General features: G+C 27.5%; 1 protein-coding gene across 1 annotated transcript in view; it reads right to left on the bottom strand.

Moving 5' to 3' along the window:
• The window catches only part of LOC117175197 (zwei Ig domain protein zig-8-like), a 367,026-nt gene that overhangs the window by 235,351 nt on the left and 116,406 nt on the right, over positions 1-15,269 (bottom strand). Inside the window, exon 4 of the mRNA XM_033364829.1 lies at positions 14,949-15,152. Coding sequence (XP_033220720.1) covers positions 14,949-15,078 — 130 coding nt within the window. The 5' untranslated portion in view covers positions 15,079-15,152. The remainder of the gene's footprint in view (positions 1-14,948; positions 15,153-15,269) is intronic.

Here is a 15,269-nt window from a genome sequence, read left to right as displayed (position 1 = left end):
CCGGACTTAGCTTGAATATTATTTCAAAGATTTTAAAGTATTTAAAGAAATATTTTTTTTAAAGTATATTGCTAATAATTTGTCAAGCTTCATTAAAATTTTAATGTATTTAATAGGATTAAAATATATTCTCAAGAATTGTGGGATATTTTAGCCTTTTTAAAATTTAAGAAAATTTTGAATAATTCAAGGTAATTCTAAAAAGAATTTGTTTCAATTATTGAATAAATTTAAGGATATGCAGAAGGAATTCAAGAAGAGATTTTAAAGATTTTTAGATTTTTTAGCAGATTTGGATCAAATAAACGGATTGCAAAGGATTTGAAATATTTTAGGTTATGTTGTTCTTATTTGTGCAATCTAAAATGCTTGTGATTTTCCAAAACGACTAATCGCTCTGGCCAATCACGATTGAGGGACAAACAAATCACCCCAAAATTCTTAAAATTGAAAAATAATTTGGGAACATCTAAATCAAAGTGAATTCTACATAATACAAGATAATAATACATAATAACAAATTTGTCTCTCACAATACCTCTAAAAACTATTCAAACTTCATCTTCTCTTATCAAACATCCTCAGATTTCACATTTGGCCTACATTGGATCGCATTTCTTTAGCATAATCCCAAACGGATTACAGATTTTTCCACTTAAAAACAAAAAGTAAAATTTGACTAATTACTTCCAGTAAGGCAAACACCACTAATTGATACAGTAAAAAACATCTCTGACCATCCCATCACAAATGAAATGATTTCAACCTTATCTAAAGGACACAATCTTGCATTAGCTCCCTCCAAAATCTCGAAAGAAGAAATCATCAGTTATTTGGAATCCACAATTTAAACCCTTTCACCCAAAAAATCAAATGACAAAAGAAGGACGGCCAACATTGTACGCCAAGCGCAACTTCCCTCCTCAAACTCAACGAAACAAGAAAAACGGCAATTAAAGAACTCAATCGGAATAAAGACATCATAATATTACCCACAAACAAAGGAAATAGAGCAGTAATAATGAAAAAAGAAAACTATAAAAAAAAATCATAGTCCTTCTAACTGACGATATATACAAAAACCTTAAAAAGGACCCTAAAAAAACAATATTCCATAAAACAAAAACCCTTTTCAGACTTTAAACTTGACAACCAAACAATATGCAAATTTAACACCTACTAATCTTATCCCTCCAAGACTTTACGGGCTCCTAAAAATCCACTAAAATAACATTCCACTAAGGCCGATCATCAGCGCAATAAACTCAACAAAATACAACCTAGCACGGTTCCTTGCCTTAAAACTAAATCCTTTTACAGGAAACGACATCACTCACGTCTAAAACTCATTTGACTTTAGAACAAAGATACAACAGATTCACCTTCAACCCCAAGACATGATAATGAATTTCGGTATATATACAATGGATGTTATTAAATCTTTCACAAACTTCCCTTCTAAGCTCGTACCTTTGATAGAACACTGTCTCAATAGTACTTATTTCTCTTTCAGTAACCAATTCTACGAGCAAACCTCAGGGACAGCAATGGGATCCCCAACTCACCTATATAGCCAATGTCATTATGGAACATCTAGAAACTAAAATCTTTAAACAATCCAAGCTTAAACCTGAATTTGTTGTTCCGTTACTTTGATGACACTATTGTGATCTGGCAACATGGATGAGATGAACTAAGTTTTTTGATTTCATCAATTGATTACATCCTAATATCCAGTTCGCCATGTAAATTGAACAAAACGGATAATTGCCTTTCTTGGACGTACTAGGTTACATAAGATCTGATAACACATTAGGCCATAAAGCTTACAGAAAACTCACCCATGCAAACATCTATCTACATGCCTTCTCCCACCACCACCCATCTCAAAAACAATGGGTCATCAACTCCCTGGTATACAGAACTCTATTCATAACAGATAAAGATAACATACAAAAGGAATTACAAAACCTTAAACAAATCCTAATACAGAACGATAACACAAAAAAATTAATAAAGCAATAAGAAATTACACTACAAACATAAGTAAACCAACAAAGAAAGAGAGAGAAAAATGACAACCATCCTACCCTACATTCTAGGTGTCACAGAAAAAGAAGGAAGAATCCTCAACAAGCACAGCGTCCAAACCATATTTAAATCATTTGCGGAAATAGGAGAACTACTAAATAACCCGAAAGACAAAAAAAGACCCCTCTGTGATCCGGGAGTATATACAATCCCTTGTTCTTGTGGCAAAGTCTATATTGGATAAACTGGGAGAGCGGTGAGCCAACGTATAAAGGAACATGAGAGTAAAGTCAGGCTAAAACATTTCATAGACTCAGCACTAGCTGAGCATTATATCGAAATGGGATATAAAAATTCATTTGAAAAAACAACCCGATTTCAATAATTTTTAGATATGTGGTAGTACATCAAAAAATAAGAGATACGTATTTTTTTTATGTGCCGAAAAACATTTTAAAGGGGTGAAAACTACCCCTAAAGTTATTGCAGAAAAATGAATTTTTTAATGTATCTGGCAACCTAATCAATATTTTTCAATGAAACAAAATGGAAAATATTACTCAGGTTTAACAACCTTTGAAAAAGGTACGCATGTGTACTGAAACGTCAGGAAGTTTCGAAAGGAGTTTTTTCTATTAAATAAATATCTGAGTTTCGAAGAACATGTTTTTTTGACTCATATTTATTTTTTGATTCACGATTGGACCGTAAGACATAAAGAATTTGAAATCTACGATTTGAAATCAATAAATATCAACGGTCGAAGAAAGGATTGATTTGTTTCATCAAATCATTTTACACTACTTATACAAAGCCTGAAGTGCTGCATGTATTTATGACCAAAAGGATTACAACCCTTAACTTATATTTATGAAAAATATGATTTTTTATGAATATTTTCATCATAAAAGACAGAGTGTGAACTAAAGAAAATTAAGAAAAGCGTTTTCGATAATGATATCTAATATTGAAGCTTGTATATTTCAGAATTTTTCAAAAGAACTACCCTTACATAACGAAAACTACCCCTCGAAGCAATGAGCTACATGCAAAAAGTGAAGCATATCTTTTATTTATAAGACTCACTCCACATGTCAATGGAATCTTATTTATATGAAATAAAAATATCATAAAATTTTTTCGCAGTAGTAGCATTGAAAGGTTGAGATAAAGTCACCCCCAGAAATGGATTATCAATTATAATTCAAGTTCTAATTAATATTTTGAAACGAAATAAACTGCGAAAGATTTCTGATAAGAAGTCTTGAGATATTAGATACAGTTAAGATCAAAGGGGTTGCAACCCTTCTTATACTATGTTTGAAAAGGTATATTTTTTATGAATATTTTTATTATAAAAATCATAGTATGGACTAAGAAAAATATTATCAGAATTTTTGTGAATAATATCGATTATTAAAGTTGATCTATAGATCTATCATTGAATGAAAGATATAAAGTAGAAAAATTTGTGATGTATTTCGTTGGTCAAAAATTCTGATTATTATAACTTGTGTACATACAAATTCATAGGAATTTTATTTGAAATTATCCTGTCACATGGCTCTTTTTTCTGATAAGTTTATGAAATATGGTATCCTTGAAAATGTATGTTACGTAGTTACTATTATAATGCAATCTTAAAAAAATAGATACAATTTTTTCAACTTATTAATACAATATCTTTATCATTATATTAAAGTCTATCAATAAAAAATATTTTTTATGTTCTACCATTCAATATATTATTTGTTCAAAAATAATGATTAACACTAAGGCAATTTTTTAAGTATTATAATTAATTGCAATATCAATCAATCAATCATGTTTACGAAACTCGCAGTGAAATTTGTGTAATTATGATTTTTTTACGTCATGTATATATAAATAAAATAATTAATTCCTTACATAAAATACCAATACTTTCATTTTTTCATTATTGTATAATTCCCAACCGATCCAAAATAACATTTCGTTAAGATTTATGTAATAACTAATGAATAAAAACGCGTGTAAGTACGTTTTCAAGAATCAATAACTGATTGTGAATGTGAAAAACATTCTATAAATAATTTCATTTGTGAGACCGAATTTTCACGAATGAACACAATAAGAGAAAAAAACCGATGAATCACATATACAACCGTACACGTAAATATATATGTTTATTGTACGTCTCACCAAAAAAAACCATTCTATTGTAAACACAATAGCCATATCTGCGCCTTGTTCTAATAAACTTGCCATATTATTACGTTTGTCAGTAGTTTCAGGAAAGTAAAAAGTTCTTGAAAAGTTAAAAAAGTACTTTCAACTAGGAATTTCAAAGATCAATTTTCTCGAATGCATTTATATACTCGAATCGACGAATATCTATAAGCGTTGTATAGAAGTGCCCACAAATAATTAATCACCTGTTGCATCAATCATGTGAGTATTCTCTTGACTATTATTTTTACAAACCCGCTTCTAATTGTAAATAATGTGTTAATCGAAAACACAACTGACTTTATTACTTAAGTTTCCTTCGAACAGTTCAAAGTTATTAACAGTTTAGGTAATTTTTTTCTAATAATATAATGTAGCATTAACGTATATTATTATTTTTACATTAATAAATGTATGCTTGTGAGATTTTACATATTTTCAATTATGAAATAATAGCAATGTAGAATTATTATTTACAATTGATGTTTTTATTTCAGATTTAACAATGAGGATTAATCCTTTAAACGTTATAAATTTATTATTAGTGTATTTTAAAACTTTACAAATATCAAATAGTATCACGAATGATAAAGAAATTCAGTTGTCTGAAACATTGAAACAAATATTGATAGATGCTGCGAAAGAATTTAATGACCTTAATATGATAACTGAAGAGACATTGGATTTTCATGAGGAATATAAAGACTGTGATGCAAAAATAATCGAAGACGAAGTACTACTTCACTTTCCTGATCCTGAAGTGGCACCAACAAATCAGGGTACAGAGGATAAAGAGGAATTAAATTTGGAATATAAACAAAAAGCCTTAGAATCTTGGAGAAGTGGCAAAAAGGAAAATGTTAGTATTGAAAGTGTACAAAAAAGATTCAGAAAAGTTTCATCTATCAGTCAGTTGCGACGTTGGGCTCACACAACCAATGAAGGCGGAACTTACAGAGAGCAAATTGCGCGAATTTGCTTATATACCTACACTAGATAATTTCAAAGCTGCTGTTGAAGGTGGTTTGATAATTCATGATTGCTACATAGATAGATGGGCGTTACAAGCACAAAAGGAAATAGACCCAGAACTAAAAGATTTAAAATTTAAGGCTTCTAAAAGTTGGTTATTGAAGTTTAAAAAAGCTCACAGAATCGCATCTCGAAAAATGAATAAGTTTATTACTAGAAAAACACACAGTTACACGATACAGTCACTTATAGCAGCTGCGGCACAACTACTAAACCCCCTTTTTTCAGTATTAAAAGAGCAATCCGGTCAGTTTGGTCCTATTGTAGAAGCTAATTTATTTAGACCAGAAAATGTCTATGTGGTGGCATCCAAATTTGGGAAATTAACTACAGGTGAGCATTTTTCCGATCATTTCTTTGAAATAATACATCGGATGATTTTATAAATGAAATGTTCTAACTCCAGATCTCTTTAAAATTTCATCGGAAAAAATATTTTATCCAAATGTAGGTCGTCAGTCTGTACTATTACTTGATTCTTGAAGTGGTCACTGTGATAAAATTATCGAGGAAACAACGCCCGAAAATAGAATTGTTAACGTAAAAAAATACCAACAGGAACAACAAGAAAAATCCAACCACTTGATGTATATGGATTCCGCATCTGAAAAAACATCGTTCGGCAATTTTCAGATCAAGTGATTTTAATGGATTATGACTTAAATTTACATTTAAGAAACAACATTATCAAACTTCAATTCTTTGTACACAACCAACTTTCTTTACCAAGATATACTAATATTTTTAAATACGCTTAGTATAAAAGCGACTTTTTAGATGAGAAACCAGAAAAAGTAGAAAATCCTGTTGATTTTAGCTTTGGAGATTCCTGCAACACACAATGCGAAATAGAAGGATGCTCAAATACAGCTATTATACGATGTGCTTGGTGTAAAATGTTATTATGCTTTAAATTTTTTTATGAAGATTATTATTATTGTCGACGCTATAAAGAATAATATAGTGTAAGAGAACTCTAGCGGCGAAGGTCTAATTTTGTGATTTGATCAGTTGCGGATTTTCTATTAACAATATTCTTTGATTAAAAATAGAAACAAATATAATGTGCCGTATATAGAAAATGAATTTTTAATTAAACCTAAATTTGTAATATTCTTACTTATATAATTTGAAAATTATTCTATAGAAATTTTGCAAATGCTTGACAGAATAAACTGAATATTAATTTTAATAACAATATCAAATAACAAGATATTTAACTGTATATAAGTTCCTATGAGTTATCTTGTGAGTTTTCCATGAACCATGAAATCAATCGGAGATTTTATAATATTATTAAAAATAATAATAATATAAATTATGGTAATAAAGATTGTAATTATAATAGTAACTACGTAACATACATTTTTAAGGATACAATATATTTATAAACTTATCAGAAAAAATAGCTTTGTGACAGGATAATTTCAAATAAAATTCCTGTAAATTTAAGATTTTATTTATAGATAGAGTATTTCTCATTCTTTACTTTTTATATGTGGCTTATCTCTCGAAGGGCTCTAATCTCTCTCTACCCTTGCTTAAGGGTAGTTTTTTGAAAAATCGACATACGTCAACTTTAATAATCGATATTATTCAAAAAAATTCTGATAATATTTTTTCAGTTCATGCTATGATTTTGATAATAAAAATATTCATAAAAAATATACCTTTTTGCAACATATAAGAAGGATTGCAACCCCTATGATAATAACTGTTTATAACTTCTGGGGGTGAATTTATCTCACTTTTTCAATGCTACCACTACGAAAAAATTGGATGATATTTTTATTTGATATAAATAAGATTCCATTGACATGTGGAGTGAGTTTTATAAATAAAAGATACGCATTACTTTTTTCACGTATCCCATTGCTTCGAGGGATGGTTTTCGTTATGTAAGGGTAGTTCTTTTAAAAAATTCCGAAATGTGCAAGCTTCAATATTGAATATCATTAACGAAAACGCTTTTTAAAATTTTTTTTAGTTCATACTCTGTCTTTTATGATGTAACTAGTAATAAATCATGTTTTTCATAAATATGAGTTAAGGGTTGCAACCCTTTTGGTCATAAATACATGCAGCACTTCAGGCTTTTTAGAAGGAATATTTTCCATTTTGTTTCATTGAAAAATATTGATTATGTTGCCAGATACATTAAAAAATTCATTTTCAGCATGAGTTCGAATTGAGGGGGTTTCGTAAGAAGGCATAGAGAAACAATCTAAATATTAAAACACCCTAATAACATCAATAGAGACAATGGGTTTAATAATAATCCGATTTGACTTTCCATCCTCTCAGATTTATAAAAAAAGATTTGATTGGGCTCTCTGGCTAATCAAAGGCATCGTAGATGTATACATAAAAACGTCATAACCTGATACCTCAGTTTCAGGTTAGTCCTAAAGAAGTGAACTGAAATGTTCATAAAACTTCGACAAAATTCGTACTATAGTACACAATTGAAACCCGAAATACCTCTTTTTATTCGAAGGAATTTTCAAAAGATTTCAATCAATAAAATGGATTTCAAAGAGTTACAAATATTTTAGGACATTTTCAGATATTTCAAGGATTTTTAAATAGATTTCAATGCGTAAAATTTTTTATTTTGGTTGGAAATTCATCTTTTTTGGTAAAAAATGCCAACACTTGATTAAATATTAAACTATATTGTTAAAAAATTTTTTTGTTTTTGTCTAAATTTAATTTCACTGAATTTAAATTTATTTAATATAATTTTGGCGAAAAATTGATCGTTTTCAGTCGAAACTTCAACTACTAAAATTTGTATTGAAGGTTCATATTCTTAGTTAAAAATGTAATTACTTGGTCGGAAGTTTAACTGCTTTGTTAAACATTCATTTCATTGGTTAGAGGTTGAATTATTTGTTTAAAATTTCGTTTTTTTTGCTATAAATTAATTTTTTTTAGTTAAAAATTCAACTAGGCGAAACCTCCTTGCAGGAGATAATGCATAACTGCACGTGGAAAATTAGTTTTAAATTGGATTTATTAATAAATATCGTGTCTTTAATTAATTTTCCACATATCTATTATTTTATTTTTGGCTGAGGATTGATTATTTTAAGTGAAAAGCTTAGCTATTTTATTCTTTATTTAAAACTCATCCTTTTTAGTTGAAAATTCAACTACTTGGCTGAAATGAACTACTTTGTTGAAAATTAATTTTATTTGTTAAAGATGCATCTCCTTGGCTGAAAATTGTGAAATTTGTTTAAAAATTCGTATTTTTTAACTTTATTTTTTAACCAAACGTTTAAATATTTCATTATTGGTTAAAAATTCATTATTTTCAGTTGGAAATTTACCAATTTGGTTCATAATCTATGACCTGCAGTTCCATCTTTTTGGTTAAAAATTCGATTTTTTTCGGGTTTAAAAGGATTTTTTAAACTGAAAGTTTAATCATTTCATTTTGTTCAAAAAAAGATAACTTTTAGTTTGAAATTCAACAACATGGCTTGAAACTTTAATAGTTTTTTTGTCAATTCGTAGCTTATGGCTTAAATATTTTATTATTTTCATACGAAATTCAACTATTTGGCTTCAAAATTAACTTCTTGTTCAAAAATTCGTATTTTTGGTTTGAAAACACAACTATTCATGTATAAAATTATGTATTTTCCTGTGAATGCGCCTTTTTTAATAGAAAATCAATCTTTTTCATTAAAAGTTCGATTGCGTGCTTGAAAACTGAACTAATTTGTTATAGATTAATTTTATTCGCTGAAGATCTATCTCTTTGGTGGAAAATTTAACTAGTTTTTACAAGCATTTTCTTTATTCCTTGTTAAAAATAAATTTTTTCAACTTAAAATTCTATTATTATTTCAGTTCTGGTTTAAGTTTAATAGTTTTTAGTTTAAAATTCAAATATTAAGCACAAAAATTCAACTGCTATGTTGAAAAGTCATCTTTTAGGCTGAAAATTTAAGAAGATGGTTGGCATTTTTTCGGTCTGCTCTAAACACTCCTTTACTGGTAGAAAATTCAACTCATTTGTTCAAAAAATTTTGTTGGTTCGGAAATCAATTTCTTTTAGTAAAACGTTTATCTTTTTTGGTTAAAATTTGTCTAATTGGGTGGACGATCCAACTATTCTGCTAACGATTCTTTTTTTATGGTTAATTTCACTTTATTCTAAAAAATTCTTGTTTTTAGCTTAAGAATTTAACTATTTGGTTCAAAGTTGACGTACTTTCTTCTAAATTAGAGTAATTTTTTAAAAAGTTTATTTCTTTGTTCTAGGTCCACCTCTTTTATTAAGAATTTAATCATTTCGTTGAAAATGCGTTTTTTCTTGGTCGGAAATCAATTTTTTTCAACTGAAAATTTATCTATCTCATTTTTTGGTCGACATTAAATCGTTTTTAGTTTAAAATTAAACAATTTGAATGCAAAATTATGATTTTTAATTTGTGATTTTACTGCATACAAATTTAACTGTTTTGTTAAAAATTTACCTTTTTCGGTTGAAAATCTAACATTTAAGATAAATCACCCCTCTTGACATAAAAATGTTTTGTCCTTGAAAATTCAAATCATTTGTAGAAAATTTGTCCTTGGTTTAAAAATTCATATCTTTTGATAGAAATGTTATTTTTTGTGGTTATAAAGTATTCTACTTAGATTGAGGATTCATCTATTTTCTTAGAAATTCGTCTTTTTTATTGGATTCAACTCTCCTTTAAACAGTTCTTCTAATTCAATTCTAGTTCAAATTGTCTGTTAGAAATTTGTCTTTTTGAATTGTAGATTCATCTTTTTTTTTGTAGAAAAGTTCATAGTTGATGATTCATTTGCCTACACAAAAATTCATATTATTTATTTAACAATGAAAAGGTTTGTAGTTAAAGTTAATTTTTTTCATTTGGAAAATTCACTATCTGAAAATTTGTCATTTAAGGTAACAAATTTAAATATCTGGTTAAAGATTCTTCTCTTTTGCTTAAAACTTCATTTGTTTTTTAAAGAATGGCACTGGTTTTTTATTCAAAATGCAATATATTTTGCACTCAATTCTTCAAAAGAATTGTTTTTTATGTAATAATTTTTGGGCTTCTAAGTCTGTTAAAATATTATTATTTTGCGTTTTATTTCAAGCGTTTCTGAAATAAAACAAATCTTACAAAAGGAATCTTTGCATTTATGAGAAACTTTTGACTAGATTTTGAATTTATCTCGCTTTAATCAAAAAATAAGAAGATTTTTTACAATATTTTTTTATTTATTTTCAGAATTTTACTTAATATAATTTCATTTTGAAAGTAAATTACCTTCATTAAACAAATCTCATCTGTCTCTGAATGGCTATTGCGGAAAATTGGATTTATATGGAATTGGTGAAATTGTATCCAAGGCTGTGGATTCGACAATATATCCCATCAAAAGCATATGGTTGATTGTTAATTACTACATGATATTGATTCATATGCGTCACAGAGCTATTCAATTTTAATAAAAACTAAAATTAAAAACTGCATGGACTATTCTACAACTAGCAATATATTAGACAAAAATCGCTGAATTAATTTTAAATAGATTTATTATCACAATATAGGTATTAGTGTTATTAACAAATGAAATTTTGATAGCAGCTGTATTTTTTTTTATTTCAAATATTTTCTGTGAAGAAAAATGGAAGATTTATTTTTTTTATGTTAAAATTGACCGGGCAATCCGAATTTCGTGATCCCAATGACTTTCAATAAAGGTGTGATTATTATTTTAATTTTTTTTTTCAATTTTCCAACATAAAATTTTGCAAAGTTCATCAGTCAATTGTTCGTCTTGTCTAATAAAAAAAAAATATATTACGACAGAATAGTAAAAATTCTAAATTTTGAGTCAACAAAAATAATATTTTTTGAAGAGAAATATAAACTCGCTTTGAGTTATTAGCGAGTCTAAAAAGTAGCTTAATTTATTTTATAATTTTGCTAACACTCAATTATTTTGTAAATCTTTTGCTCGTAAAAATAATTAAATAAATTAGAATTAAAAAATACATGGAAAAAAATCAGGCAATTTTGAGAAATTTGATCATGAAAATCTATAGTTTCAATTAATTTCATGAAAACTCATCCAAACGATACAACTTATAATGAAAACCTTTCATTTTATTTTTAAAAAATTAAAAAGCTACAGCTACCAAAAACTTTTTTCGAGTCAAATATAAGCAACAGAATACGAATAAAAAATTACGTTCCAATATCAAACCCATAAGTCTGTTTTCTAGGGTTTAAAAAACCGATAAATGAAAAAATGGGTTTTTTAACTTTTTTTTAAATGAAAAAATGGGTTTTAATCTTTTTTATAATGTTTCACTTACTTTGTAAAGTAATTGTAAATGCATATTCAGAAACATAATTGTTTAGACAATTTATTATTCTGTACAACTATTTTTTTAGATAATGACTAGAAAATTGCAGCTTTTCCGGAATTTCATAACTTTTTATTTAATTATTTAACAAATATTAAATATTAATGATTATTAATATGAAAATGCGTTTAGTAACTACTTTAAGGAAAATTTACATTTAAGATGATTCATATAAAAATATAAAGTATATTTCAAATTTCCGTTTTATTTCAGAAAAATATATTTCCCAAAATGAAAGAGTTTATTTAAAATATGATTTTTACTAATGCTTATTACTATTAATTATCTCATTATATTGAAAGTGGGCCAAAAATTAAAAATTTGAGGAAAAAACCGCAACTATCTAGCAATAATATATACTTAGATAGTTATAAGCAATAATAATTTTTTAAGCAATTATTTTTGCTAAACTTAATTAATTATTAAGACAATTCCAGTGAAAGATAGGCAAATAGTTAAAAATTGCAGACACCGCAAATTTTTATTATTAGGCAAAGAGAATCTTATTAAGAATAAGAATAAATTGTCAAAACAATTATTTTTGTTGACTTGAATAAATTATTATTACTTTACTTTTATCGAAAAGTGGACAAAAAGTTAAACATTTCATAAAAAACTACAACAGTTCAGTAATAAAACAGAAAAAAAGCTACAAAGAATAATAATATTTTAAACAATTGTTTTTACTAAATTTAAAAAAATTTCAGCTCACTTCAAGAAAAAGTAGACAAAAAGTTTACAATTTAAAAAAATACCGCAATTTCTAGCATTATTTATTGATAATATTATTAAGAATAAAAATAAATGTTTGTTCATACAAATTTTGTAGAATAATAATTAGCATTGTAAAGTAGTATTCTATGTATTAGAAACAATTTGCATTTAAAAAAGACCAAAAATTCATAATTAGTGCCAAAAAATGGCAAAACCTATTTTTCAACTTCTGGGGTTTCTTTGGGACTCTATCGATCGGACTTATAGTGGTCAAATTTGAAAAGTAATATTTTATTCATATTCTATGACCAATTATAGAAATTAATGCTAAGTTTCATTTTGATTCAGCTAACATTGACGTTTCATTTTTTTTAATGCAATTATTTTTGTGGATTCGAATAATTTTTCGGGTAATATATATAAATTTTTATTTAATTCCCATGCATTTTGTGAATATCCTAATAAATACACTTCAGTAGACTTAAGAATATAAAAAAACTTTGTTTTGATTTTATGTGTAATTAGTTTTCCAAGTTTTTTCTCAAGTAACTTAAAAAGTTTTCGTTTGCTACTTTGTGCAATTTTAAATCGGAAACATCTTCGCAAAGTATATAACTTCAAAGTTGTAACTACAATTATGAAAATGTGCCCCATAAATTTTACTAGCTTATATTAAAAACAAGATTTCAAAGATTACGTCTGAAAAACTTAAGATGTTAAACAAAAATAGAATAGTTAAATTTTCAAGTTACGCAATTTATTTTCGAGAAAGTTAAAATACTAATTTTTAACCAAGAAGATTAATTTTCTATTAAACAGATAAATTATCAAAAAAATACATGAATTTTCACCTGAACATAGATTTTTCAAAATAATTAAATTTTTAACAAGAAAAAAAAAGAAACAAATCTTAAACAAAAAAGATAAAGTCCAAATGAAGAGGTTGAATAATTGAACATAAAAGATAAATTTAAAAAAAAATTATTTCTATAAAACCATTGAATTTTCACCTCAAAGAAATTAATTTCTAAACAAGTAGATATTTTAAAAAACGAAAAGGTAAATTTCCATGCAAAAAGATTAATTTTCTATCAAGCAGATGAATTACCCACAAGATACACGGATTTTTATCTAAGAAGGCTATATTTTCAACCCTAAATGGAATATTCAAATTTCTAGCTGAAACCATTAATTTTTAACAACAAAGAAAAATAAAAGAATTTTCAACAAAATAGTAAATTTTTTAACAAGAACGAATCAATTTTAAAGTAAAAATAGAACTATTCAATTTTTACCATAAAAAATTAGTTTGCAATCAAAAAGATTCATTTTCATTAAATACGATAAATTTTTCATCATTAGAAATAAATTTTATACAAAATACCTTAATCTCATCCAATCAATGAAGTTTCTAATTGCAAAAAAATAAATTTGAAAGTGAAAGTGGTATTTTGAAATTTGTTAATAAAAGGGATAAATTTTAATGGAAATTGTTTTAGTTTCAATCAGTTGAATGAATTTTCATCTATGATGATTAATTTTCATTTTAAAAAAAAATGAATTTTCATAACAAAAAATTAATTCTCATTAAAAAAATTTAATTGTGAATATAGTTGTTTAATTTCCAAATAAGAAGTAGAATAGTAAAAAAAAAATTAATTTTCGACTGAAAAGATGAATCCTATACCACGACTATGAATTTCCAACAAGTTGATTTTAAATCCAGTAGTTTAATTTTTAATGAAAAGAGTCCATTTTTTGAAGCAAAACAATAAAAATTTCAATGAAATAATAAAATTTGCAACCACAATATATCAATTTTGCAGCAAAAATATAATAGTAAACATTGTAACGAAAAATAAAATAATTTGTGAATAGAAATAGCAAAGGAAAGTAAAAATGACAGCGAAAATACTGAATCCTACAGTAAGTGAATACGAACTTTGATAATGTGTAGATCAAAGAATAATATTTCAAATAAACATTAAAGTTAATTTTTTAAAGATCCTAAGATATTCGGTTCAAAAGAATGAAATTCTGTTTAAAAATATATTTAGTAACAAAAGTAGATCAAACCAAAAGATCCAGAGAATTGGATTAAAGTGTCATAAATGAATGTCAGAAAGTATAATAAGAGACAAGAGGTTTATGAAGCACGTAAACCTTCTGTTCCTGAAAAAAGCCAGCGTTTTTTCATTTTGTTTTTTCATTTTGTTTTTTCTATTCACAAATAAGTCGCGCTTCTCTTTAAATGGATACTGACAGTTTGTTCCGTTTAAATGGTATTATATCGCACAGGGTACTCGCATTCAGGGAGAAGCAACCTTTTCACTCTAACAGCCAAAGTGTCTCGACGCGCCCGGGGCATCAGGAAAGCTTAGACGGCTCAGAGAATCATGCCACCCCTTTTTATTCCACAAGCGAGTCAGAGTGGCTGGAATGGAGAGATGGAAAGTTGGAAGGAATGGGAAGACTGGGAAGAATGGGAAGACTGGGAAGACTGAGAAGCTGGGAAGACTGAGAGGAAGTTGGATCGTTCGGGTGTGAAACTCACCAGTTCTCACGAGCACGTGAAGCAGAAGAGACAGAATAACAGCCGTCGCTCGATATCCGTGTATAATGATCATCAGCCATTGAGATATGTTGAACCCAGCCTGCCACAAACTCGGCGCCTCCAGCACCATTTTTCCAAGCCTATTCCTCCTTTCTCACCCTCGCTCCCCTTTTCTCACTCTGCTGATTTTCCCTCATTCGCGACCTGCATTTTTCAAAGCACCCTTCCAACTTATCAGGGATCATCCACAAATTAGGTGACAGATTTATGGGCAGTAGAGAGGGGGATCTCAGAATTTTTTGTAAAGGGGGGGGGCAATAG

The sequence above is a fragment of the Belonocnema kinseyi genome, chromosome 6, assembly GCF_010883055.1.
Source record: "Belonocnema kinseyi isolate 2016_QV_RU_SX_M_011 chromosome 6, B_treatae_v1, whole genome shotgun sequence".
In the NCBI taxonomy this organism is placed as follows: Eukaryota; Metazoa; Arthropoda; class Insecta; order Hymenoptera; family Cynipidae; genus Belonocnema; species Belonocnema kinseyi.
Note: the sequence above shows the minus strand (reverse complement) of the source record. Positions and strands in the feature narration are given on the sequence as shown.